This window comes from Melanotaenia boesemani, chromosome 9 (genome assembly GCF_017639745.1).
Source record: "Melanotaenia boesemani isolate fMelBoe1 chromosome 9, fMelBoe1.pri, whole genome shotgun sequence".
NCBI classification, from domain to species: Eukaryota; Metazoa; Chordata; class Actinopteri; order Atheriniformes; family Melanotaeniidae; genus Melanotaenia; species Melanotaenia boesemani.
The window spans coordinates 15,876,502-15,900,661 of NC_055690.1; the positions used below are offsets into that span (position 1 = coordinate 15,876,502).

Consider the following 24,160-nt stretch of genomic DNA (forward strand, 5'->3'; position numbering starts at 1 on the left):
TATAAAAATAGAAGACAATAGGAGAAAAACCTGTATATCTAATGGCATGGTGACATAAACTGATTTAATTCCCTTTGTTTTCCCAAAGTAATGGTTGGGACCAAGATGAATTAAACTGAGCAATGTGCGAATGAAAGTACTTCATTAGAATGCATAACTGACTTCCTGGAGGATCAAGGTGAAATTTAAAACAACCAGCTCTCCATTTCACAACTATTTCTATTCCATCATCCTGAAGCAGTCCTCCCAGCCACACCTCTTGCCTAAAAATAAGAAAAATAAAAGGAGAAGAATAAAGCACTGCAACATCAGTTAAGGAGGCTAGAGATGCAATGCAGCACAATGCTAAGATATTTTAAACAGGCACTGTGTGTCACAAGCAACTACATGTTAAAGCAACGGGGGATCTTTACTGGGATGCTGGAATAATTAAAAAAATATCTCTGCAACACAAAACTATGGCGGACCAAAACTGCAAAAATAAAAATAAAAAAATGGCTGAATACACAAATTGATATGAAAAAACTGTCTTTCCATTAAGAAACTTATTCAATGTGATATGCATTTATATTTCTATTGTCAATTTCAACAGTTTTTTTTCATTTAACTTATTATTAAAACTACTATTTATTTATGTCAAAATGTAATTTTCAGGACTATTTATTTATTTTGGTACTTTTTAAAATTTCCTTTCTTTATATTTTTATGCTTGTATGTCCTTCAGTATTACTTTTTCTTTTACATTTTCTTACCGCCAAAATGGTTTATTTTTGTATTTTATTTTCATTTGATATTTTATTTTAGTATTCATTTAGTGGCACTTTTTTACTCGGTCATTATCTCTTCATTTCCAATCTTGCATTTTCTTCCGATACTCAAGCATTCTGTTTTTTATTTCTGTGTTTCTTTTGACAAATATGCAGGAAAAATAAATACATTCAACTACTTGGTGGTTATTTTATTTGATCAATACAGCTCTGATTGTCAAGTACCAGTGGTTAGGACAGGGATTACTGACCAAATGCAGTAACCTTTTCTCGACAGCGTCTTTCAGCTCTTCTCTTTTAGTTTGGATCATCATCTTCTCAGTTTTGTCCAGTTTATTTCAGTTATGCTTCCATCCATTACCTGTACATAATTTATCCAGTTGAATTAAATGAATAAAAAATACTTGTTTCAAAAAACACAACAGGGTGCACTGCAGTGCAGCACCCAAGTCGATGATGAAGTTAACTTCTGATTTACAGCTTCCGGGATGCATAAAGGGGAATTCCACTGCTTTCTTGGAGACCTTGCATGCATTACAGGGCGCTGTTGTGCTGGTTTTTCTCTGGCAGAACACCGGGAAGAAGAGGAAGGAGAACGGTGGTTTGTGAAAGGTTCTTCGAAGGTTAGGTACTACCTTCAGTGATCATTTAGAAAAATTTCCATCTCAAAGATCTAGGCAATGTTCTCCGAGCATCACAGCCAACTTTACCAGAACCTTTAGTTCCTTTGTTGGTTGTGCATGTCTGCAGCTGGAACACCTTCTTGATTACCGAATTTACAAGAATCAGTAAACAGTCATCAGTGACTGTATGATTTTCAGCTAAGACAGCAAAGTGCCAAAGATCCTGCATAATCTCCTGAAAGTCAGACATTTCTGCAAGGGTTCTACAGCTCAAAACCTACATCTCCCTCCTGACGCCACAAGCAGCAGAGCCAGGCAGAGCCAAGCAGGCTCGGCTGCATAGTCCTCCCTGCACTTAGAGCCTGTAACCTGCTCAGTGTTTGACCAATAGGCAAGGATCTTCTGCTAAGACATGCCTTTCAAGACCAGATAGATTAACACAAAGTTAAATTAAAACAGTTGAAAATGAGCATAGAAATATACATTTATTCAACATTTTATCTTAATGGAAAAAATATTTTTTAAATCTATAAAAAAATATATCTTTTTTTGTATAATGTATTGCCATATAAATTTGTTTATTGGGCCATTTTTGTAGCTTCCATCCCCCATATTAAACAGCACATTGCACCTCTATTGTGAGTTTGATGCCCAGTTATTTTATGATGCAAGGTCTTTGTGGCTTGAATGGTTTCAACGAGTGATGTCCAAGGCTGAAGAGCAGCATTTGTTAGAAAAGAGAAACAGAAAAATCTGTTTCAGAGTTCAGGCTAATTCAGAGCATTAAAATACACAAGGGAAAAAGGGCGAAAAAGGTCTTTTCTGCTCCAGAAATAGAGTTCATTTTGATGAAGGTGGCTACACACACAGCAAAATATTTTTTTACTCAGATTTTGGAAGATATGGAGGGAAAAAATAATTTAAGGTGAATTGAAATAGGTGATTCCAGTAAATCCAATTCGCCCTTATCCCAATTGCATAAGCATAATAAGGTCAAAACATTGTAGAGCTGGTGTAAATGACCAAAATTAAGATTATTCCAAGACAATTGTCATGGATTTGCATATAAAAAGATGTGTGCTCATGAAAGACCTTGGCCTACATTCAGTAATTATTATAACTCCATCCTACTGTCTTTATTCAAAGATTTTCCTCTTTATTTATCTTTCTGGTACTGTGGGTAATCCTTAGTTATGATATGGTGCCATACCACTCTGTAACACCTTCATTCACCCTCAAAATGTGATAGTTTAAAGGAGTGGTTAAAGCTAAATGAATGCACTTACCAGAATTAGCTAAATTACCATGTTGTGGTTGAAGTTATTGGAATGATTTTAAAGTAGTTCTACAGCAATTACCAGCAGCTTTACTGTTCCTAGAAGTCAGGCTGAGCCATGACAGACATCTGAGCACAGATAACATAAGCCAGAACCGGGACACGATGGATATTACATGAACTGAGCTCAGATGTGACTGTGACAATAGCCTGTCTCATTAACACCAGGGATGACAAGGCCAAATTTGCTAGAGCTATGGAGCAGGAGGTGAGTGGAACCACAGAGCCAGAGACAGAGGCTTTGGAAAACGGAGAGGTGATTGTTCCTTCTTTTCTTTTTTTCCCTCATTCCTCATTGAGTGTTTAAGTTTGCCTCGCAGCTCAAGCAGAAACCCCTATTTGGAAGCATCTACACACCTGCAAACTCTGGAGACTGAATTAGCGATTGTTTTCACCTCAAACATCTTGAACTAAATGAGTTCTGACTGTGATGTAGATGGAATGGAAGAATAAACTGAGGCATAATAGGCAAGATAAATCAATGCACGGAGTCAGGAGTGCATTCTAGTAAATACCATTGTCTGTGCTGGTGAGATTGCATACAATCAAAATAATATACATCATATTTGCCTTAAATCAGATAAAAGAAACAACTTTCATGTGGAGAAAAACATCACTGTCTCTATTTTTTAGACTCTGCTCTATTTTTATGATATGCCACTTTACATTCTCAATGCCAAAAGGGCAGATGCCCAGGTGCTAGTGAAACTGAACTGCTGTCCTCAGCACACAGAGGCAATGTTACCTGGGGAGAATAGCTCAAGAAGGGGAAGAGCTGTCACAGTAGCAGGAGAGCCCCCGGGATTACTGTCAACAGTCTCCTGGACTGTCTCCTCCAGCCTCTCCCCATCCCACCCCCCTGTCTTCTAAGACTCGTGGCATTCTAGTTGACATTGACCTTTAAACTCCAATTAGCCACTTAATCACAAATTAATTATTAATATCTGAAAAACCAACAGGGCTTAGGTTGTTTGTCTCCTTCACCTCATTATCATCCACTAATGACTATCCTTGCATCTCATTTCCACAACAGAGGTAAAGAAAATGGCATTTGCATCAGAATCAGATGATTTTTCTTTTTAATAGGGCAAACCAGAATGGGCAGAATTTTTCAGTGCACATTCTGCAATTTTTACCTCTGACTCCTATTTAAAGTCCAAATGTTGTGTGGATTTAATCGTTCAGATGTCTCTTCAGACTGCATTAATAAAACAGCCCTGTGCTGAATAAGAGAGTCACATCCACTTCTAAACTCACAGCCCTCGTGACCTAATTCATCCTGAAATGGTTGACAGGGAAGTGTGAAATGGCTCCTAAAAAAATAAAAAACAAACAAAAAAAAGGCAACAGCTTATGATAAAGATTAGACACACCAGTCCATGCTGTCTTCTCTAGACATTCAAGCGCACTTGCTAATTATTTGTCTTTCTCTTTTAGGTGCCATGTGATCAAAAAGTGCCGGAGTCATCCGTGGAAAGTATTGTGCACTAAATAAATGGCTTTTGGGTTTCAAGAATCTCCTTTGGCTAAATCAGACATTTGGAATGCACTGACAGAGCCTGAGGTGCACTGCCTGGGAGTCCAATAAATGCAACTCAGCTATCCAATAACAGGTAATGTTTCCCTGTCAATTATCTTAGACTGTGTTTTCTAGGAGAGACCTTCAGAATACCAATTGGTCAGTTTCTTGAGTTATCATGTTTACCTCTCCTACCACATCATAGCTTGAACAAAAATAAAGAAAGACAAAGTTTTGCCTTGCAGATTTCATCTCCATGCATTTACTTGATGTTTTGGTTACTCTACTGTTTTAAACAGAAGTGTAAAAGGTTTTAAAATTTAGACTTCTAAACAAGTGTCAGCCTGGGGTAAAAATGTCATCCTCCACTTAGATTTACTTTCTATTTTTCAGGCAGCTTAAAAAGATTTAGAGGATCAGTTTGAGGTTTATATTTTTGCTCCTCTCTACATTATCCTCTTTACTTCTCTTCAAACCTCCCTCTCCTCCTGACTCTCAGTCATCGGTCCACGGTGCCTCTCATCCCCGCAGAAACACAAGTCACGCAGGAAAGTACAACAATGCAGAGCTGACAAGAAGTGATAGCACAAGGCCAACACTCTGAGAGGATTATGATGGCGATAATACAAGCATGAAAATGTTTTCTCTTTAAATAGAAGTTTCTTTGGGTCTTGAAGATTGGCTGAAAGTTTGCAACATGCAATGACAGATGGGCCAGTATTACACTAGTGCAAATTTGTGTAGACTTTTCAAATCATTCGGCTTGCTCTGGGCACTGTGTGACTCCTAATTTGCAGACAGCTATGCCATGTGTCTTAAAAGGGAAGCATTTGTTTTGATTATTTCAATATTATCCTTGTAAATTTCAACACAAGACTTGGTGGTTATGAGTCATACCATCCGTTGGTAAAAAAAAAAAAAAAGAAAGAAAAAAAGTCTCTGTGACAGAGGGGAGCCCCTTTTCATCTGTGAGTATCTGATATTGTGAAGAGCAGAAGTGTAGTTGGTGGCTGAAGGGCTCCTCTGATGCCACTGACACATGTGCATGAGATATAGCCTGCACAAGTGAGCAGAGCTGGAAGCTGAAGAGCAGAGGCCACAGGTGTTTCCTTTGTGCTGCATTTGTTGTGCTGAAATCATTAATGGAAAATTCTCCAACCCTGCCAGCATGTACCAAAAGCAACATGAGGAGTCTGCTGCGTTATAGTTAAAACATGCATTTAAAGCATCTTTTCTAAATGTGCCACAATCACTACAAATAATTATCAATGCATTTGATCAGTCACTGTCGCTGGAAGGTGAAGAAACAAACTGTCCTTTTTTATTGTTTCATTTCAGATTATATGATCATGATACAATTTTTCAAAATTATAACTAAATTGGTTTTCATACATTTCCTGATGGTTGTTTTTCTGTACAAACACGAGGCTTGCTAAGCTGTAGTGTTAATACAATCCTCTTTGTGCTCTTTAAGCCAAATTCCATTAAGAATGCTGATCACATTAAATAAATTCTGTGCAAATGCCTGTCATAATTAATCTTATCTTGCAAGCCTGACACAAACAAAACCCAAACCCTACCAAGTGTGTGTGCATGTACATGTGTATGCATGCACCACTAGTTTTTGATATCCATTTCATATAATCACGTAGCAGTACAGATGTATACCTGAAGGGAACACAGACTTAGTTTTGCACTGAAATTTTAAAAGTTCTAATATATGAATTCAGTCATTCAGTCAACAGAGGAAGCTGTCCTCCTTCTCCTCCCAATAACAAGCTCAGTCATCTGTTTGTGCTGGCAGAAACAACCTATAATTCTGTTTGCAGACTATGTGAAATTTGATGGTCATGAGAGCAAGTGCATGTTTAAGGTAAAAACTGCATCCATGATGGTGATGATCATGTTGTAAAACACAGGTGCTGTTGCCCTGTTATGCTGTGTTCTGTGCAGCATCGTTGTGTCATGTATTCTGTGCAATATTGCCTACTTGGTGATGGGAGTCCAGGGGCTCAGTCTGTGGAAAAGAATTTCCCCTCTGGGACAATAAAAGTCTAAACCATATTTGTTTTCTCACCAATACCAAGTAGTTTTGATTTCTAATGCTAACCATGTGAAACCAATGCCGAAACTATACCAGCAGGCGACAAAGCATTCTGACAAGCACATGAAAGACAATGTTACATTCAGAAAATTGAACTGTTTAGATATATATATATAGCACTTCTAACCATGGTTAATTTGCAGGCGTTGTCTCCCACAGCTTTGCTATTGTTTCAACCAATGAGAAAGAAGATTACCCGAATGTTGTTTGACACCTTCCTGGTTTAGGATCTCCATGAACTGTTCCCCCTTATAGTGGCACTGCAAAATTGTGAAGTTGTGTGATTTGCTTAGCTTAGATTACTGATATGTTAGTTTTCTTAAGTGATCAAAGAACTAACACATTAACAGAAAAACCATATTCAAAGACAGATTTTATTGATTACCTTCCTACTGTCTGCCTGCAAACTTTACAGAATCCAGACTACTTTACTCTGATCACATACTACTCCTTTCTACTATCTTTTTTTTTTCCACAGAGGCTAGTAATGAGCCAAATCTAATGGGAGAAACTTGTGGAACAATCTTAGAACAAAAACATTCTACAGTAGATGTCGTTTATGGCTCAGTTACTAACACAGTCCTGCTCTATGTGTTCTCTGGTGAAATTATTTATTATCAAAGTAGTTTACAGGGTTTTCCCCCTTTTTTCGTGAAATAGTGTCACATTACAGTAATTACATAGGGATTTTAAAAATGGAGTAATGTTCTTGCCAGCTGAGATATTTTCCAGCATCTTCTAAATCTTTGCAAGTTGGATTTTTGAGCTATTCAAAAATTAAATCAACCTTCTCAAAGATCTCAAAGTCAGCACTTCTTAATATGTCAAAACACTGTCAATCCTATATCCTTTTCCTTTTTTTAAAAAAAAAAAAAAGGTATGTAAGACAGCCACCTGTTTATGTCTGCCTAGACGATTTGTTATATGCAAAACAGAAAAAGCTTCAGCTGAGCCTCTTATAATCCTGAATAACATGTAGCAGCAATTACAGAACACCACAGCATCTTAAATTCAGTGGACATCTTGTCCTTTCCATCTCAGAGCTGCTCTGACAGATCATCCCTTGTGCCCACTCGGTGGTTGACTGGTTTTGAGAAAAAAGGAATATTGTAAAAACAAGACAGATACAGAAGTAAAGACAGAGATGTAATGGCATGTATGCTTGCATGGAAACATAAATGCACATATGTATCCAAAAGCCGACTCACTCACATGTTCTATAAGCCAAACATATGTTAAGAGTGTGTTGTCACAGTTGCAGTTGGATGTGCACAACAACAGATGTTTAACACGTTTTGACATACTTAAGAATTCTTAGACATGATCATACCATGTCACAGCCATAATATACTTGAACTTAAAATCATAACCAAAGTATGAATCATTGGATTATTATAAAACTTGTTGTCTACTCCATAAAAATTATAAACAGGCACAGCGAGCCAAAGTGTTAAGGAAGCCTGGAAGGTGTAACATGACTCTCTCCTTCTATATGTTTATGAATGGTGGAGCTGTCACAGTAAATGCTGAACCTAATGCATCAGGAAGGCTCCCTGGAATGTGTTATTTTTGGTGAAAAAACTAAAATAAAATTTACCAGAGAACTTCGGTGTGCTGACGCATCTCTGCTGCACTGTTGTAGACTCAGACATGTTGGCATACTGGGCACTTTTGGCAGACTGGTGCAATCTGTACTTTGACTGTATTTTTGTCTTGAATGAAGAGATTTTCTGTCCAGCATTGTGCAGTGCTAAGTTGCATCAGGAACTGGAAATTTTTGGAGTACAAACTCTATGAATGCCAATCACCTGTCTTTTAAAACTTGATTGGAGATAGAAATGGGTAAATTGGTAAATCTAAAGAGAATGCCCATCGTGACTAAAGACGATGTGCAAGTCGTCTCATGAAATATTACAATGAAGTGGCCTTTTTATGCATAAAAGGCTGTGAGGATGCAGGTTTAGAAATGTAACCTTCCCCCAAAGCTGTTATTGCTTTAAGCAGTTATCACTACGGTTTCTTTTATCTCAACTGTTGGAACAGCAATAATCAATCTGATGACAGCAAAAAAAAAACATGTTTCTCTCTGCCCCTGTGGCACATATCACATAGCACATGAAACAAACACACTCTTAACAGATGGTTTTTCGCAAGACAGACTAAATAAATCACAACACAAATCATGGGTGTTTTGTGGTGACCTCCACCACGGATGTATCTTGTGTGTGTGTGTGTGTGTGTGTGGCTTTTTGAAGGTTTTACTATGTCCTGTGCCAGTTTTGTTTTGCAAAGATTACATAAGATAGAGACCTGGTCAGTTGTCTCTCTTGGACATAAAGTCAAAATACAGTGGTTGCTGAAGTTGAGTAGCTATAATCTCCAGGTCCACGGGGGGTCTCAAGGGGCTACAGCAAAATGAGAAACAGTTTAATTTAACTATTATTTCACTTCTTCAATAATAGCACAGTGGGAGCATATAGCAATGTAATTCATTCTCATTAGTGGTTTAACTCTGCCTACTGTGCAGTCAGTTATGCAGCGTTATGACCAATTAAAGCCTGATATGAAAGAAACTGTTCTTGAGGCAAAATACGCTATCAAGTAAGAGTGGACTCATGTGAATATATATATAAGGAATAGTCATATTAAAAGTTTGGGGAGCGTTTATCTTTTTTCCATGAGGTGCTAAAGGTCTTTAGAGCTCCATAGTCTGTAGCCTGCAGAGAAAAATCTTGCAATTTGCTCCATCACATTTAAATGTTCTGACCCGCAGTAAATAATAATCTTCCAGCTGAGTGCAGTGCTTGTAGAGATAGCTTTGTGACCCAGGCACAACTCATAAACTGCAGTGCGGCATCAGCTGTATTAATATCACACAGTCGTCCCAATGTATCCTTACACAGATGAATTTTTAATTCCCAGCGACCTTCGGTGCGTGTTGTGCAATTTAAAGATGCGCTTCAAATGGCGCATCGTCTGTAATAACACATCTGCAGGGCAGCATGGTGCATTAAGAACGTGTCATGTTTACGCCAAACATCTGTTTATAAGCGTGAGAAGTACAAGCAGTGGACACAACGATCCACAATCAGATTTTTGCCAGATGTAGTCCTGCAGGGAAATTTGTTAATTTAGGGCAAAACTTGAGACTTTACTCACCCCTTTTGAACATTTTGCAGGTCTAAGTGTATTTCGTCTTGTGTCCTGTGCGAATCATCAATTCGTATATTCCAGCCTTAAAAACTTGTGCAGTTCACTTTTGAAGTTGATCCGGATCTTTTCGTGTCTCGTCGTGCGAATGTCAGCTGTCACTCCATGGTTTGCCGTGCGCGCCGCTAAATTGAGTTGCTCTGCAGATTCTCGTGGCTTCAATTATCTCCTTTCTCATAAAAGTCTGGTAGACCTTAGTCGAAGCTTGCAAATTAAACCACAATCACTGTGTAACTGACGCACTAAAATTATCCTCTCAGTCCGATAAATTACTCCAACGTGTGTGGTGGGCATGGACACGCAGCAGTCCGACACAACCCGTTGGCAGCCAACTCCTTTCAGCCTCTTAAATGACCATACAGGCTTCAGATCAGCTCTGGTGGCAGGTCGGCGGTGAAAACAGACAGACTCCAAAAAACACAAATCTATAAATTATACTGGCCACACTCACATTCCTCAAAACCATCCAAATCGCATCATATTTGTTATAATCTCTAATTAACATAAGTTATTTGAATTCCCATTCCGCCTCAGATGTCGGATTATAAACGCAGACTCCTCAAATCCTCCTTAATAATGTAGACTTTGATGCAGTCGGTTTCCTTAAAATCTCCCTTTTCAGCTCTCCTCTGCTCTCGCAATTCTTACATTTCTGTGATCTTGTCTGAGAATATTTCTTCTGTCTCATTGCTTCCCACCTTTGGATCAGATCGCTGGTGCGCCCAGGGAGAAAGAAAAGTGTTATACCACCTCAGCCCCTCCACCGGGCAGCATGCTGTTCCATCCTTCTCTCTGCCATCCCTGTCTGCACCAGCCTGAGACACGCTGCTCCCTGACACCACAGGTCTTTATAATATATATGATATGACAGAAGAATGGGGAAAAAACTTCAGCATTCAGCATAAATTATTCAATTAGCTGACGCTGGTTTGCTAAATGTGTTTAATATGCATTTTGAAACAGCCACTCTAAATAATTTTTTTTAAAATGACCTTGTTATTGTGATTTTTGCTATTAGTTGCTGCCTTTTATTACTTTTTAATGTGTTCTTTTCATCGTAATACTTTTAATGTTTTTTTGTAAAGCACTTTAAATTGACTTGTATATGAAATGTGCTGTATTTATATATATATATATATATATATATATATATATATATATATATATATATATATATATATATATATATATATATATCGCATTTTCAATTTTACATGGCCAATAAAGCAGTTTGTGCATAAATATGTTTTTATTTAAGCATATTTAAGCTTAAAAATATGTAAATAAAATTTTTATATTAACGCTGAATATAAACATGAATGTATGTAATAGATATTTAATTTTATTTTTGCTCATTTTAATGTGAAAAAAGTTGGTACTGACTTCTGAACGATAGCATATTATCTGCTATAATCTGTAAACTCCCTTTCACTGGCATTGGTAACATCGGAGCTCGGCTTGTCTTGTCTCCTATCTTTACTCGATTACTTTCGCCTTTCTGTTTCTCACGTGTTTTATGTTTGGGAGAAGAAGAAAAAACATGGCTGCGCCCACGAGTGAAGTGCAGGTGGTTCCTGTAAAAAAGCCTGCAGGTAAATATTAACGTTGCTTACAAACTAATAAATTTAGACAAATGTATAAACGTATGTGATCACTTTTATAAAGCTCGCCCTCTGTGCCTGTGAGATACAGATATACCGACTTGCTCTTTGTTTAAACACACAGTCACCGGACAGTGATGCAAAGTAGAAGAGCGAATAGTGCTTTATCTTATTTAGCTAATTAGATGTATTCATTGTAATATAACCTATTTGCTAGAATAAGAGTAATTGTTACGGTCCAGTCAGTTATAGTTGTTGAAATAAATCTGTCTAGCAGGATATGAGAGTTCAGCTGGCTATTGTAGTCATGCATTTACAAATTCATCATTTTAAATTGACATAGGAACCTCCACTCAACTTATCAAATTTATTAGGTACAACAGAGATTATTAGAACAAGTATTCGCTCCAAAAGAACGAATTCACCAGTTTATTGTAACATATTTGCAAGTGTGGGTGATGTAAAGATCTGAAGGTCCTCTGATTGGCTCATCTAGGCTGCCACGTTATTGGAAGCTGCAGCATCTGTGCTGAGCAAACTTCTTTTTTCTGTCTCACGATGTGAATAACTCCGAGTATTTGAAAGTGTGGGTGAGGTAAAGATCTGAAGGTCCTCTGATAGTACCTGAAAAACAAGAGAATAGGAGGAAGGAAGACTGGATAGATGATATGATTAAGAATGAGGAGGATGGGGGAGTTGATCCAAGGATGAGGGAGAGAGGGAGGATGACCCTGAAAAGACAATAAGTTTTTTCAGGGACAAATTGTTGTTATTATTATTAAGTAATGTTTTACCTAACTGCCTTTCATAGAGTTAAAACTTTATTGAGAATGTCTAGTGAGCATTTGTTTTCATGTGTATCTGTGTATGCATTTGTTAAAAATAATTATTTATCTTACATTAATAAACAAAACAATACACAATATTTAATATGTAAATCTCTGAACCCAACCAAGGACATTTTAGATTTTGATCGACCTTCTTTGTATATGGAAAATATTATCTTTGAACAATGTCCTTCACGCAGAAAAGAAAACACAAAGAAATAAACGGGTATCAGGAATTATTTAAAAAGTTATCTATAAGGTGGCATAACACAGAAATCTCACTAAGTGTATTTGACCCATCTCTAGATGAATGAATTAGCTTGCCAAAGAGCATCTTAATGCTGTTTAGACTACACATCCTGATGAACTGGACCAGTTCCATTAGGAAGAAGGGCCCACAGTTAGTCCTGAACACTATGCACTGATTAACACGTCTAATGTTACTCTTTCTTTAGTAAACAACTGCTGTGGCTAAATAAGTGTTAACTTTCATTATTTCCGATTATGCTTGAATAAATGCAATTTCACATATTTTTAGTGTTTTATGTTTGCTTGCTTTATTGTCATTTTCTGTCACCCATGAAAATAATGGAAGAAATATTTTGAAAACTACTGCAGACTACTTTAACAGTGTATGAAGAAACAGCATGACCATGATAACAAAGCAAAAAAAGTTTTGAGTATGATTTTAATATAGACTATAGCCTTGTGCTGGTTATTGTTTTTTTTTTATTATTATTATCACTATTTTATTTCAACATGAGTTTGCCAGATTGCTTACAGCTCAATAATCTAATTTTCTGTCCAGTTCGAGGCCCACGGCGAGCAGCCAATCAAATTCCAGATGAAATCCTTCAAGACCCTGAGTTGCAGGAAGCAATCACAGCTCTGCCTGCAAATTACAACTTTGAGATTCACAAAACAGTTTGGCGAGTGAGACAAGCAAAAGCTAAGAGAGGTAAGTTATAATTTTTCTTTCTGTTGTTGTCTCTGTTCTCTACATTTATGCTAAGATGGTGCTTTCTGTTAAGATGTAGCAATTTAGCAGATTTCAAATGAGGTAGTGACAATTCAGGGATGCAGTTTTTAAAGCCAAGTTAGAGCCTGTTTTTAATTTTTCTCACTTTTGGAAAAAAATTTTTTAGGTTACATACAATAGTGTCTTTATCTGGCAGGATGCTGGAAATTCATTCTAACAACCCGGCAAGAAAAGTTCACTCCTTCATGTTCATGTTGACTACAGTTGATCCTTTTTTTTTTTTAAAGAAAATGTTAAATTTTGATATCAAGAACTAAAGAGCTGTAGCTTGAAAGTGGTTAGAGATAAAGGCACACAGTAAAAGAGAAAAATATGGCTGTTTTTATGATAGGGGTATATTTACTCATCTCTTTTGTGTATTGATTGTGAATCTGCAAATAGCTGAGAAAGTGCGTCATCAAGATAAGATTCTTTATTGATCCCACGGTGGGGAAATTTCACTGTTACAGCAGCTCAAACACCAAGTAAAAGAGACATTAAACAATAGACAAAATAAAAAAAACAAAGACACAAAAAGTATGTGCAATAAATAGTAAATAATAATAACAGAAAAAGAAGGACAGTCTTTATATACACAGCCTCACCCAGTTTGATGTGCAGTGGTGAGGTGTTATTACACAGGTGAGTATGGATATATAGAAGACATGAATTAACCGTTTAAGTAAATGAGTGTAATGAAAAAAGATCCTAAAGTGCATAGCTAGGACATCAGTAAACATCAGTGCAATGATAAAACATCAATAAACATCAGTCCTACTGAGATATGAAGAAGTTTATTTTTTGTTAAATAACAAAATTATAGTGCAGCATTAAACAGTCTGACGGTGTTTGGTTGAAGGACCTGCAGAACAGTGAAAAAGTGTTTTGTGCATGTTTTCTCTGTAATCTGCACTGTATCACTGACAATGAATGCATCCTCGCATCAGCTCAGTGGGGTGTCTTTAAAACTAGTAATTCACACTTGCAACTTATTATATAAATATAAAAAAACAAGATTCACAAGCAACACACATTGCTGATGCTGTTGTTGTTGTGCTTTTAAAATCAGAATCAGAAGTATTTTATTTATCCCAGACGTGTTAAATTCCAGTGTTAAAGCAGAATTATAGAAAAAGAAAAGAACAAAAATTAAATGAACTGTATGATGCATAAATACTATATACAAAAGACATTTGACCAATATCCAGATCAAAAATGGAAAAGAAAAAGAAAATATGTGCATCAGGAAGTCAGGATTATTAACTCTGGAGAACTCAGGAATGTTGTATGACAACTGACATGGTAACTGACATATCATACAGATACATCAAACCCATCTAATCACATTTGCTATGAATTGAATTGAATTTAACTGTTATATCAGTCCACAGCACAAAATGTTGCAGTTTCAGAAAAGCAGACTAAAACTTGTATAACTTTCCTTACTTTGTTCCCAACACAGACACGAGACTTAAGTTTCAGTTTGTAAGGACATTGAGATCCTTTGTCTCCACACATATTCTGCATTAGACTTATTCCTACTCCTGTTCTGACATGCTGGAAAAAGATGATTTAATCTTATATCTGATCATTCATTCATTCATTCATTCATTGATTATGTATATTTTCCTGCTGCTGGTGCTGATTTCACTGCAGATGCTTAAAGGAGGAAGGGAGAATCAAAATGCTTATCTTGTCACCTTATCTATATTCTTTAAATGTTCTATTCCTTACTTTTTCAGTCTTCTCTCACCCCCCAAATGATTAAGATTAGGAGTTAAAGATACATAGCGTTAAAATTGTTGGTTAGGTCTACCTGTTACTAAATACATGGTTACAAAAATACACATGGTTATGGCTTACACCAGGCATCTGGAGCTCCGGTCCTTGAGGGTCTCTGTCCTATAGACTTCAGGTGCTTCCGTGCTCCTACTCATCAGATTCAGATTAACTGTAAAGGTCTGTGTAAAAAAAAAAAAGCCAGTGGTGTATGCTTCCTTCTCATTATGGATGGTTTAAAAAAGGTGTTAATGTTCTAGGAAAAATGCTGTATGGACATTTGGTCGGACACAAAAGCTTTAACCAGTCACAAGTCCACAGCATTAATCATCATTTTATTTTAAGTATGTCAACAGCAGCGTGCACAGACATTTGAAATACTGCTGGGTATAGGCTTTTAAATTGCACTATTGGCTGCTAAATTAACTGACTGAATCGAATCAGAGGCTGGATGAAGAAACATAGAAGCAAAGGATCTGCAAATGTCTTGTACATAGCCGTTATTTACATAAGAGGATTGGTTTTAATTTACAGTCGCATTATTTAGCAGGGATGGAGCTAAAATTACATTTTTGTCGAAGGATATTTGTCTCAAACTGTCACGCTAACAGCTAACAAACGGCCTACCATGCTCGTCATCATCCTGATTTAAAATAATTTCTTTTATCCTCATTGGCAGTGTCAGCACAACATGCAACTAAAATCAGTACATACACTTTTATTGTTACTCTTAATTAAAATGGCTTTCAAAATGTACAGATTTGCAGCTTGCAGGGAATATGTTAATGCACAGGATGTAGAGCATTAAGCATTGCAAACAGAAAGACAGTGTGTTCTAGACTTCATTGTGAAAAGTGCTTCTGTGCCTTGACCTACTTTGAAGACTTTATTGTACAATTGCTTACCTGCAAGGTTCACATAAGTTCATCCAACACAGGGCCAAATAGAACAGACCTAGTTTCCAAATGGCCTTTAAGACCATCTTACAGCGACTGTTCTATTAAAATGTAACATCACTGAACTGTTTCTGACAATAAAAATCAACAGCAAATATGCAGAGACTGCTGTCTTTAAGGCTAAATAAAGTCCACAGCAAGGACATTATTCAAAAAAATTCGTCCTCCTTCTGCTGTTTTCACTTTTCTTGGTCAGCATGGACAGCAAAGTGAAGCAAGATGCTTTTCACAAGCAACTCCAGTGTGGTGGGTGTCAGTTAACACTGACTTTGTGTATGGGATGTGTTGGCCTTTTTTTGTCGTTCGAGGGGTGGCATCCCTCCTGGGACTTGCACTTATGTGTTTTTGATATCTTTGAAATGCTGCAAGTGCCCCAACTCTGATTTCTCCTCAGCAGATCTCTGTGCATTTTTTTTTTATGGAAATAAAATGTTTTATTATATTAGTTTTTTAAGCTATGTTTAAAACCAAACTTAATCTCAAACTAGAAAAATTTCTAACTGAAATGATTCAGCATGCAACAAATTATTGCACGCTGATGGTTGTTAACCTGTTTATTCAGATTTAATGTCTTTCTGCCTTCTTTTGTTATCAGCTTTATTTCAATATGGAGATCTTTTCACCAAGGAAAATCTTTAATAGTCAAGTCTGCAGTTGGTTACATTGACTGTGAGCAGTTTCTTTAGTAATAGCTTTTGTTTTTTCATGTTTTGGGTTTGGGTCATTCTTGACATGTTTGTCAGGACTGTGACCCCTTTCCAGAAGATTGTGTTGTAAAAAAAAACAATTTCCGCATCAGGCTGTGAGCCAGATATTTCATGACGTTTTCATCCAACAGCATCCGTACATCATTTTCTGCTCCACTCATTCCCTCATGTATATTTTGACTTCCTCTAATGTGGGGTTTTTCGTGTCATGGTGTAACATTTCAGAGCTGCCCCCAGCCTGAGGATAAAACATATCATCCTTCACTAGTATAAATGTCTAAATGTGTGGCCTGCCTGTCCCTTAATGCCTCAAGTCTAAATATGCAGATGTAATGCCAAGAGGATTGCATCCTTTTCACATATTTCTCTGTTGGGATCATGCTGTTTACCACATCCTGCTGGTGCTTCCTTTTTTGTTGTTTGTGATGTTTCCTTGTTTTATCCGAGCTCATCCTTTTTCTCTCTGAACTCAAAGAGAATAACTCACCTTATCACCCCTGTCCCTCTCTGTTCCCCTTTGTGTCCATCTGCTTCTTTGTCATCCTTTGAACTCCTCTAGAGCCTCACACAGTTCTTTTGAAACTAAGCACTAAAGAACATACGATAGAATCTGATATTGGCTGCTACTTTTTTTGTTTTTGTTTATAGTGAAAACCTGTGTTTGGCTTTGTCTAATTATTCACCTGAATCTAATTCAGTATTGTTTTGCATTTTAGCTCCTCAGCAACTTCTTCTTCTTCTGCTGTTGGCTGTCAGCTTTCTTACTATTACACATTGAGTGTAATGTTTTGTCTCTAGGGAAGCATAATTTGAATTATGCATGTAAGAGCGTGCTCCTCAAGTAGTCATTTCCAGATTTTGACATGGTATTGAACTCAGTAGGGTTTTATGAAATTACTCTTATTTAGTTTAAAGCAACACAAAAAAAGTTTCTAACTTTAAAACTTGTGCTTCCGACTCGTTTTCATGGCACACTGACAGTTATTATGCACACTCCTGGAGCCTTTGTTACCCTGGAGCCTCTTAGGGCTGCGCCTCGCAATTCTTTTTTTTTTTTTTTTTTTTTTCCTCCACCTGGAGCATCACGTGACACCTACATTTTGCTTTGTGACATCTCGTGACATGACAGCAACTGACCATTTTTAACATGCGCCATAGCTGATTCAGCAACAAGGATATTATTGGAGGAAGTGAGCAAAAAAAAAAAAAAAAACAAGAGCGAAAGTAAGAAAGTAACAGCGAAAGAAATAAGACAAGAGTCAACATTGGACTGACTTTTACTGCCTGGAGAGAGCTCGGAGGAAAGACAGAATGCAAGACAGATTCTGAATTAGACGTTGTTTGGGGACGCACATGAGCAAAAATCTGCTGAAGTTTCGTAGTGCAGCTTTGTTCTTTAATTTGACCAAAGTTGTTCAGCCTTGCACAGATTTCTTATTTGTATTTTAGAGGAAACCTAAACGAGACATACAGATGAAGCCAAAAAGTCAGTACAGCTTTGGGTGTCTTGAGTCCTAATCACAAGATCATAGTCAAGTTGGGTGTTTCTTTTTAACTTCAAGACAACAGACACCTTGTGGAGCATTTATGTCTTTCTAGTATCTGTTGTTTTTTCATGGTAAAGTTATTATGACAGTATGAAATCAGGAAAAAAATAAGACTTAAGCAAAAACCTAATAGTGCTACAGTCTTGAGGTCTTTTAACTTTCTAGCCGGAGATTGTTTGGGCCAACCTCTTGTGCTCTGTATCACTGTTTTATGGCAGGGGTGTCAAACTCAAATACACAGCGGGCCAAAATAAAAAGAATAAACTGGAATGGTTCAGTGTTTTGTAAAAATATATACATATATATATATATATATATATATATATATATATATATATATATAAATACATATATACACACACACACACACACACACACATATATATATATATATATATATATATAAATATATAAATAAAGCTTGTGTGTGTGTGCGTGTCATATTTCATAGTGAAAGTTATAGAATCTAATACAGCTGGCCATCCATGATGCCACAATATGAAATTAGATGAGTAATTGTTATGCCTTTATAAACTCTTCTACCTTTTGGGACCTTTGTTTCCTGTCCAGATGCTTGTATCTGTTGTGGTGCTTCTTTTCAAAGTGTCTCCCACGTTGCATTTTTTCATTGTAGCCACACTGTCTCCACTCAGAAGATGCACAGCTTTGCTTTTACATCCGTAACATATACTCTTCTTTCAAAGTCCACTTTTCATTTAGCCATTTTTTGGGGAGAGGCTCAGTCAGACTACTAGAGAACGAGTGAGATATGCACTCGCAACCCATGATTGATGCGCCACGGCGCTGGCAGTGCATTGTGGGACTTGTAGTATTATGGTGGTACGTGCACTCTGTCAGCAGGCCAGCTCTAATAGTGATTAAATATGTTCATGCGGGCCAAAAATATTTCATTCACAGGCTGGATGAAGCCCTGAGTTTGACATGTGTTTTATGGTGTGGTGGGATACACTGCCATGAGGCAGCTTGTTCTACAGTAATGCTTACGTAGGTGTTGTGTAAAAGTAACTTCCACATCACTGCAGTAACTAAGAGCATTGTATTGTAATTACAGAATCTTGTACTGTCAGGGTTTTTACTTTTTCAGCATATTTGAGCAAGCGACAGGCAAAGATGGTTGCAGTTAGACAGTATAACACTACGATGAGATTGCACAAAATTACCTGCCTGGACAGACAAAAAAAAGTTTGGCCACGATAATAGAAGATTTGTGTGGTGCAGACCAAAGGCGGCTTCTCAGGAGATGAAGCTCATACCAGCTATAAAGCATTGTGCTGGAAATATTATCGTTTGAGTTTACTTTACTGCCTCAGGAACTAAACTGCTCTCAGTCTCTGATCCAACATCATATCAAGAAGTGTTTGCAGATATTGTGAAGCCATGTCTTTGAAAGTTGAACTGAAAGTGAACCTGTCAGTAGAAAAATTATCCGTTTTATCAATTCTACCAAGGGATGGTTTAAAAAGAAGATATTGGGGGTTATGAATGGGTGAAATCAAAGCAAATATTTCACTCTCTCTCTGAAATGAATTGGGGAGATTTGAAACTGCCTGTGTTTGTTAGAAACCCATCACATATCCAAACCAGAATGAGAGAGAATCCAAGGTAAAAGCCTTCGGCATGCTCCAAAAAGACACTCATGGACATGTCTACAAAATGAAGACAGTTAATTCTATTTAAGGGAGCAAGATGAGCTTGGTGTACTAGTGCTGCACAATCAATAGAGTTTTGATTTTGACATTGATTTTGGATTCCCACAATTAAATGAACATGATTTTCATAGATTAAAAATCTGTGCTCCACCAGTAGAATTCAAAACAGAAGCAAACCAAGACTGCAAATCCCTGTAGGACCCAGAGGTTCAGCTAGTCTTTGTTTCTGTGGTAATCATGGAGCCCAGGGGTATACATACTCTTTCTACAGAAGAACATTACATCTGGTGGTTATTTGTAGAATAAATGATTTAAAAACCTTTTAACTTTTTTTTGTCTTGTTATTTAAAGAAAATACCCTGTTTCTTTGCAGGTGTAGCAGATGGTTTTCTGTTTTTTTTTTTTCTGTTTAGGTTTGATTGCACAGTTGTAATGGTTATTTTCTACCCTATGTTTCTGTCGCTCTTTTTTCTCTTTACTCTTCCGCTCTCTCCTCTGCTCACCCTCTCCCTTTTGTTGTTCCTCTGGTCCAGTCCAATGGCTTTGTCTAAATTAGGCAATAAACAAATTAAAATAATAATTTAAGAAAATAACAGTAACATTTAATAATGAAGGAGAGCCTCTTATCCAAAAGTCTGCAGCCAGACCATCATTCTGCTGTCATGATGCTGGCCAGGACAGGTATAAAAAATCTTTATCCATAGACACTGTTTCAAAGCAGACTAAATGTGTCTAAAACCTGTAGTTTTGTCCTTTGCTGTCAACTTGTACTATACTTATATTGTCTTTTTTGTGTTTCTCCTCATTTATTGTATGACTGTTGTATTACACAATTTTTTTTCCAGATAAATTAGAAAGAGGTTGTATTCTGTGTATTCATCTTCCCATTTCCAGTGGTTAGCTTTGTTATTTGAAAACATACAGTAAATGAACCTAAAAAAGAGTTGTTTATTTCTGTCTGTGTGTCCTTTCTGCTTTAGTTGTTTGCACTGCAGTTATTACATATTGTAAATTCAGTTTCATTTACCAGAAATTGAATTTATTTTGGGATAAACTCTATTTACCCTTATTTGGACTAAGCGTTATAGAAAATGAATGAATAAACTCTACCTATAGTTTTGTTGTTGTCTCTTTTGGCCAGAACGTCCTCCTTAAAAACTCTTGAATAAGCCCAGGGCTTTGTCCGTTCAGTCTGCCTTTCCTTATAAATTGGTTTTTCCAGCACTTCCTTTCTTTACGTCTTGTTTTTGATTGTTAACATAATCCGACACGTAGGTCTTTAATTGCCACTGCAGCTATAGTGCTACAACAAAATATGTCAACAAAATAAGATGACTATGCATAAAGTAAATTATTTTATCTCTGAATATTGAGAAGGTTGTACACCAGTGAGCGTGTATGTATTTAAGGAATTCTGGGAGTTTAAATCAAAGCCGTTGAATTAACTTGCTTTTTCTTTTTTGATGTCTGTGAGGTACCCTGCTTGTTTGAACATAAATGCATCTGTAAAGTTAAAAGCAACTATCATATGTGCATTTATACTCAAAAATACACTCACACAGCCAGGCTCACCCCTACAGTAGCCTCTGACTCACCTTTTACTGGGGGGGCAGCAGACAGCAATAGCTCTTTGCTTCTGTCAGCTCTGGAAGAGGTGGGCTCTGAAACCTTTCTGTGTTAATAAACTTGCCCTTTTCCAGGTAATGACCTGTCTCTCTGTCTCCATGAGTGCTTGGTGATCCCTTAACCTTTCATCAGTAAGAAGTCCTCACTCCTCCTTCTCCCATTTCTCTATCTATCACTCCATCTCATGAACATCCTCCTTCAACCTTCTTGGCCTTTTGTCTGTCACATCTTTTATTATTTAATGTTTTCTGTCACCAAAGTCTTGAAATTGTTTCTGACCTAGCCATGTGAAAATGATCAGGTGCTGAATTCACTGGCTTAGAGCTACAAGTATCCAGTGAGACACTGATGGATTGATTGATTTGATGAAAGGTGTGACAGAGTTTGACTGGAAGAAAATGTCATGCCTGACTGAAACAAAGCCTTCATCACCAGGTGCTTGCTTTGTGTGACATCTACCTCACACTGAAAAGTTGAAATTGTGTGCACAGTACATGTGCAGTACATGGCATAGAGTAAAACCCTTCAGGTTTATTGAAAAATAATTGCATTTGGCTTTCACTACCAATCATAATGTTGACCGAGCATGCTTAAAGCTATGATTTCTTAAATATCACTTTTACTCACTGTTCATGTTTTTGTCTGCAAAATAAACATAAAGTAAATATGCCCTTGTCTAAAGTGGGGGTTTTATTTAGTTCATCATCTTGATGTTAAAATGATTCTTTCTGGTCAGTACATAGCTCACAGCTAACACATGTATACGACATCTATTTGTGTTCTCGCCATAAAAGGATGTTCTACAAAATGCTGCATGATTACTGTACACATATAACACACTGTTGATTTTTCTTATCAGGAGTGGGAGGGTTGGAGGGTAAAACTGAATCTTTTGATTGTCATTCAAAAGATCACTTTTTCCAAAGTATAATCCGTTGGGGTTATACTTGACTTCATCAATATATTAGTAGTCTAAATACAAGATGTAATCATGTTTATTTGATGATGACAGAGCAGGATTAATGTATACTAAAACATCCTTGAATTCATGATGCAACTCATATAATATTTTTAATGTAAAAAACACAAGATGCATTTCAAGAAATTCTCAAAGGACATTTTGTAATTTTATGTAGTCCTACTTAGAATTCAAATGAAACCTGAAGATGTTTCCCCTATTGCCACTTCTTTAAATCCCCTTAAAACATACACTTATTCATATTAATATGGTGGAGTATGAACATCTTTTTTGTAACTTGCACCAGTGAATGAAGTGTGTCTGCTTGGCTTTTTTTTTTAGACTATAATGTTAATATGACATGTTGTTGTGAGAAAACACTAACTTTATATAGTTTTTGATATAATACTGCACGTGATGTCTTCAGTCTGGCTCTGTCATGGAAATTCTTCATAAAACCATTGGTGAGAAATGAAACCATAAAGCTCCAGTTGTCTTTTATGTCATTTATTATGCTGCCAGCAGGAAAACAGGCTCCACAGAGTACAGAAGTCTGCAGAAGCTGTTTACAGTTAATTTTTCTTCCAAGAACATTCTTATTCTACTCAAAGTCTTGGTCCACATCGCTCTCAGCCGATATTTGCTGAGCGCGTAGACACGTGGTACATGAGAACAGTTTGAAGTAGCCTAAACTAACCTACTCCTGGACTCTGCAGAGTCTGCACAAACATGCAATATGACTGCTTTCTGACACTACTATCAGATGAAACTTAAGCTTAACATTATTATAAATCACTTTCAACATGTGTGAACTGCTGCTGTTGAGCAAATTAGGGACCTTAATAAAGATTAATTGTGATGTGCTTATTATTAGCTGCAATTTCATTTGACTTTGTAGGTTGGAGAGCTTCGTCCAGGCTGTGGGTGGGTTTTTGCCTCAAGTAGAGAGTTTAAGTATCTTTGGATCTTGTTTATGAGTGTTAGAGCAAAAGATGGGCAGAGGGGTTTAGGGTGGGGATGTCTCACTGGTCCACTGAGATGAAGAGGGATCTATGTCAAAAGACAAAGCATTGAATTTAATGGTTTGTCTATGTTTAAGCTCTCACCTATGGTTGCAGGATTTGGGAAGTGACTAAAAGAATGAGACTGCAGATATAGGCAGCTGAAATGAGCTTCCTTTAGAGGGTGGCTGGGCTCAGCCATAGAGATAATATGAAGAGCTCATACTGTACATCTGGGGGCAGCTTAGAGGAGAGCTGTTGCTTCTGCACACTGAAAGGAGTCAGCAGAGGTGGTTTCAGCGTCTCATTAGGAGCCTCATGGTAGCCTTTTTTTGGGAGGTTTTTCAGGCAAATCCAACTGGGAGGAGACCCTGGGTAAGACCCAGAAATCTTTGGAAGGATTATACATCCATTCTGACATGGGAGCGCCTTGGGGTCCTTCAGAAGGAGCTGGAGAGTGTTACTGGGCAGAGGGATCTCTGGATTTCTCTCTTTAACCTGTTGCCTCCTCAACCCACCCTCTGATAAGCAGAATATGGATGGATGCGTTGATCTCACATTTTTATTTAAATAGAAAGGGGTGTTCCATATCATATTGTCCACAATAATACCAGTAGATATTTGACACTGGCAGAAAAAGTAATAGTATGATAACTGCACCCCACTGCATGCAACCCATGCAACTCATGTCCTTTTATAGTCTGCTATTTTGTCACTTCGGATGCTTTCAAAGTTCACCTTGCCTGTGGGCTTAACTAATGAAGTTTAAATAGGCCCCTCTTCTCTCCCTGTCACTGCACTCTGCATGCTGTGTTGACATGCAGAGCAGATGTCTGACAGCAGAGTAGCCTACTGCTGAGGAGCAGCAAAAAAGAGAGCCATCAAGTCCACCATAGAGAGCCTCTTGGTGG

General features: G+C 37.3%; 2 protein-coding genes across 3 annotated transcripts in view; one reads left to right on the forward strand and one right to left on the reverse strand.

The window, feature by feature from the left end:
* rtn4rl1b (reticulon 4 receptor-like 1b) overlaps positions 1–10,365 on the reverse strand; it is a 157,134-nt gene extending 146,769 nt beyond the window's left edge. For both annotated transcript variants that reach the window (XM_041995797.1, XM_041995796.1), the window contains exon 1: positions 9,509–10,365. In XM_041995797.1, coding sequence (XP_041851731.1) covers positions 9,509–9,521 — 13 coding nt within the window. In that variant the 5' untranslated portion in view covers positions 9,522–10,365. The remainder of the gene's footprint in view (positions 1–9,508) is intronic.
* A 700-nt stretch (positions 10,366–11,065) lies between these two features.
* The window catches only part of dph1 (diphthamide biosynthesis 1), a 74,310-nt gene continuing 61,215 nt past the window's right edge, over positions 11,066–24,160 (forward strand). Inside the window, exons 1-2 of the mRNA XM_041995337.1 lie at positions 11,066–11,151; positions 12,796–12,945. Of these exons, the coding sequence (XP_041851271.1) occupies positions 11,076–11,151; positions 12,796–12,945 (226 nt within the window). The 5' untranslated portion in view covers positions 11,066–11,075. The remainder of the gene's footprint in view (positions 11,152–12,795; positions 12,946–24,160) is intronic.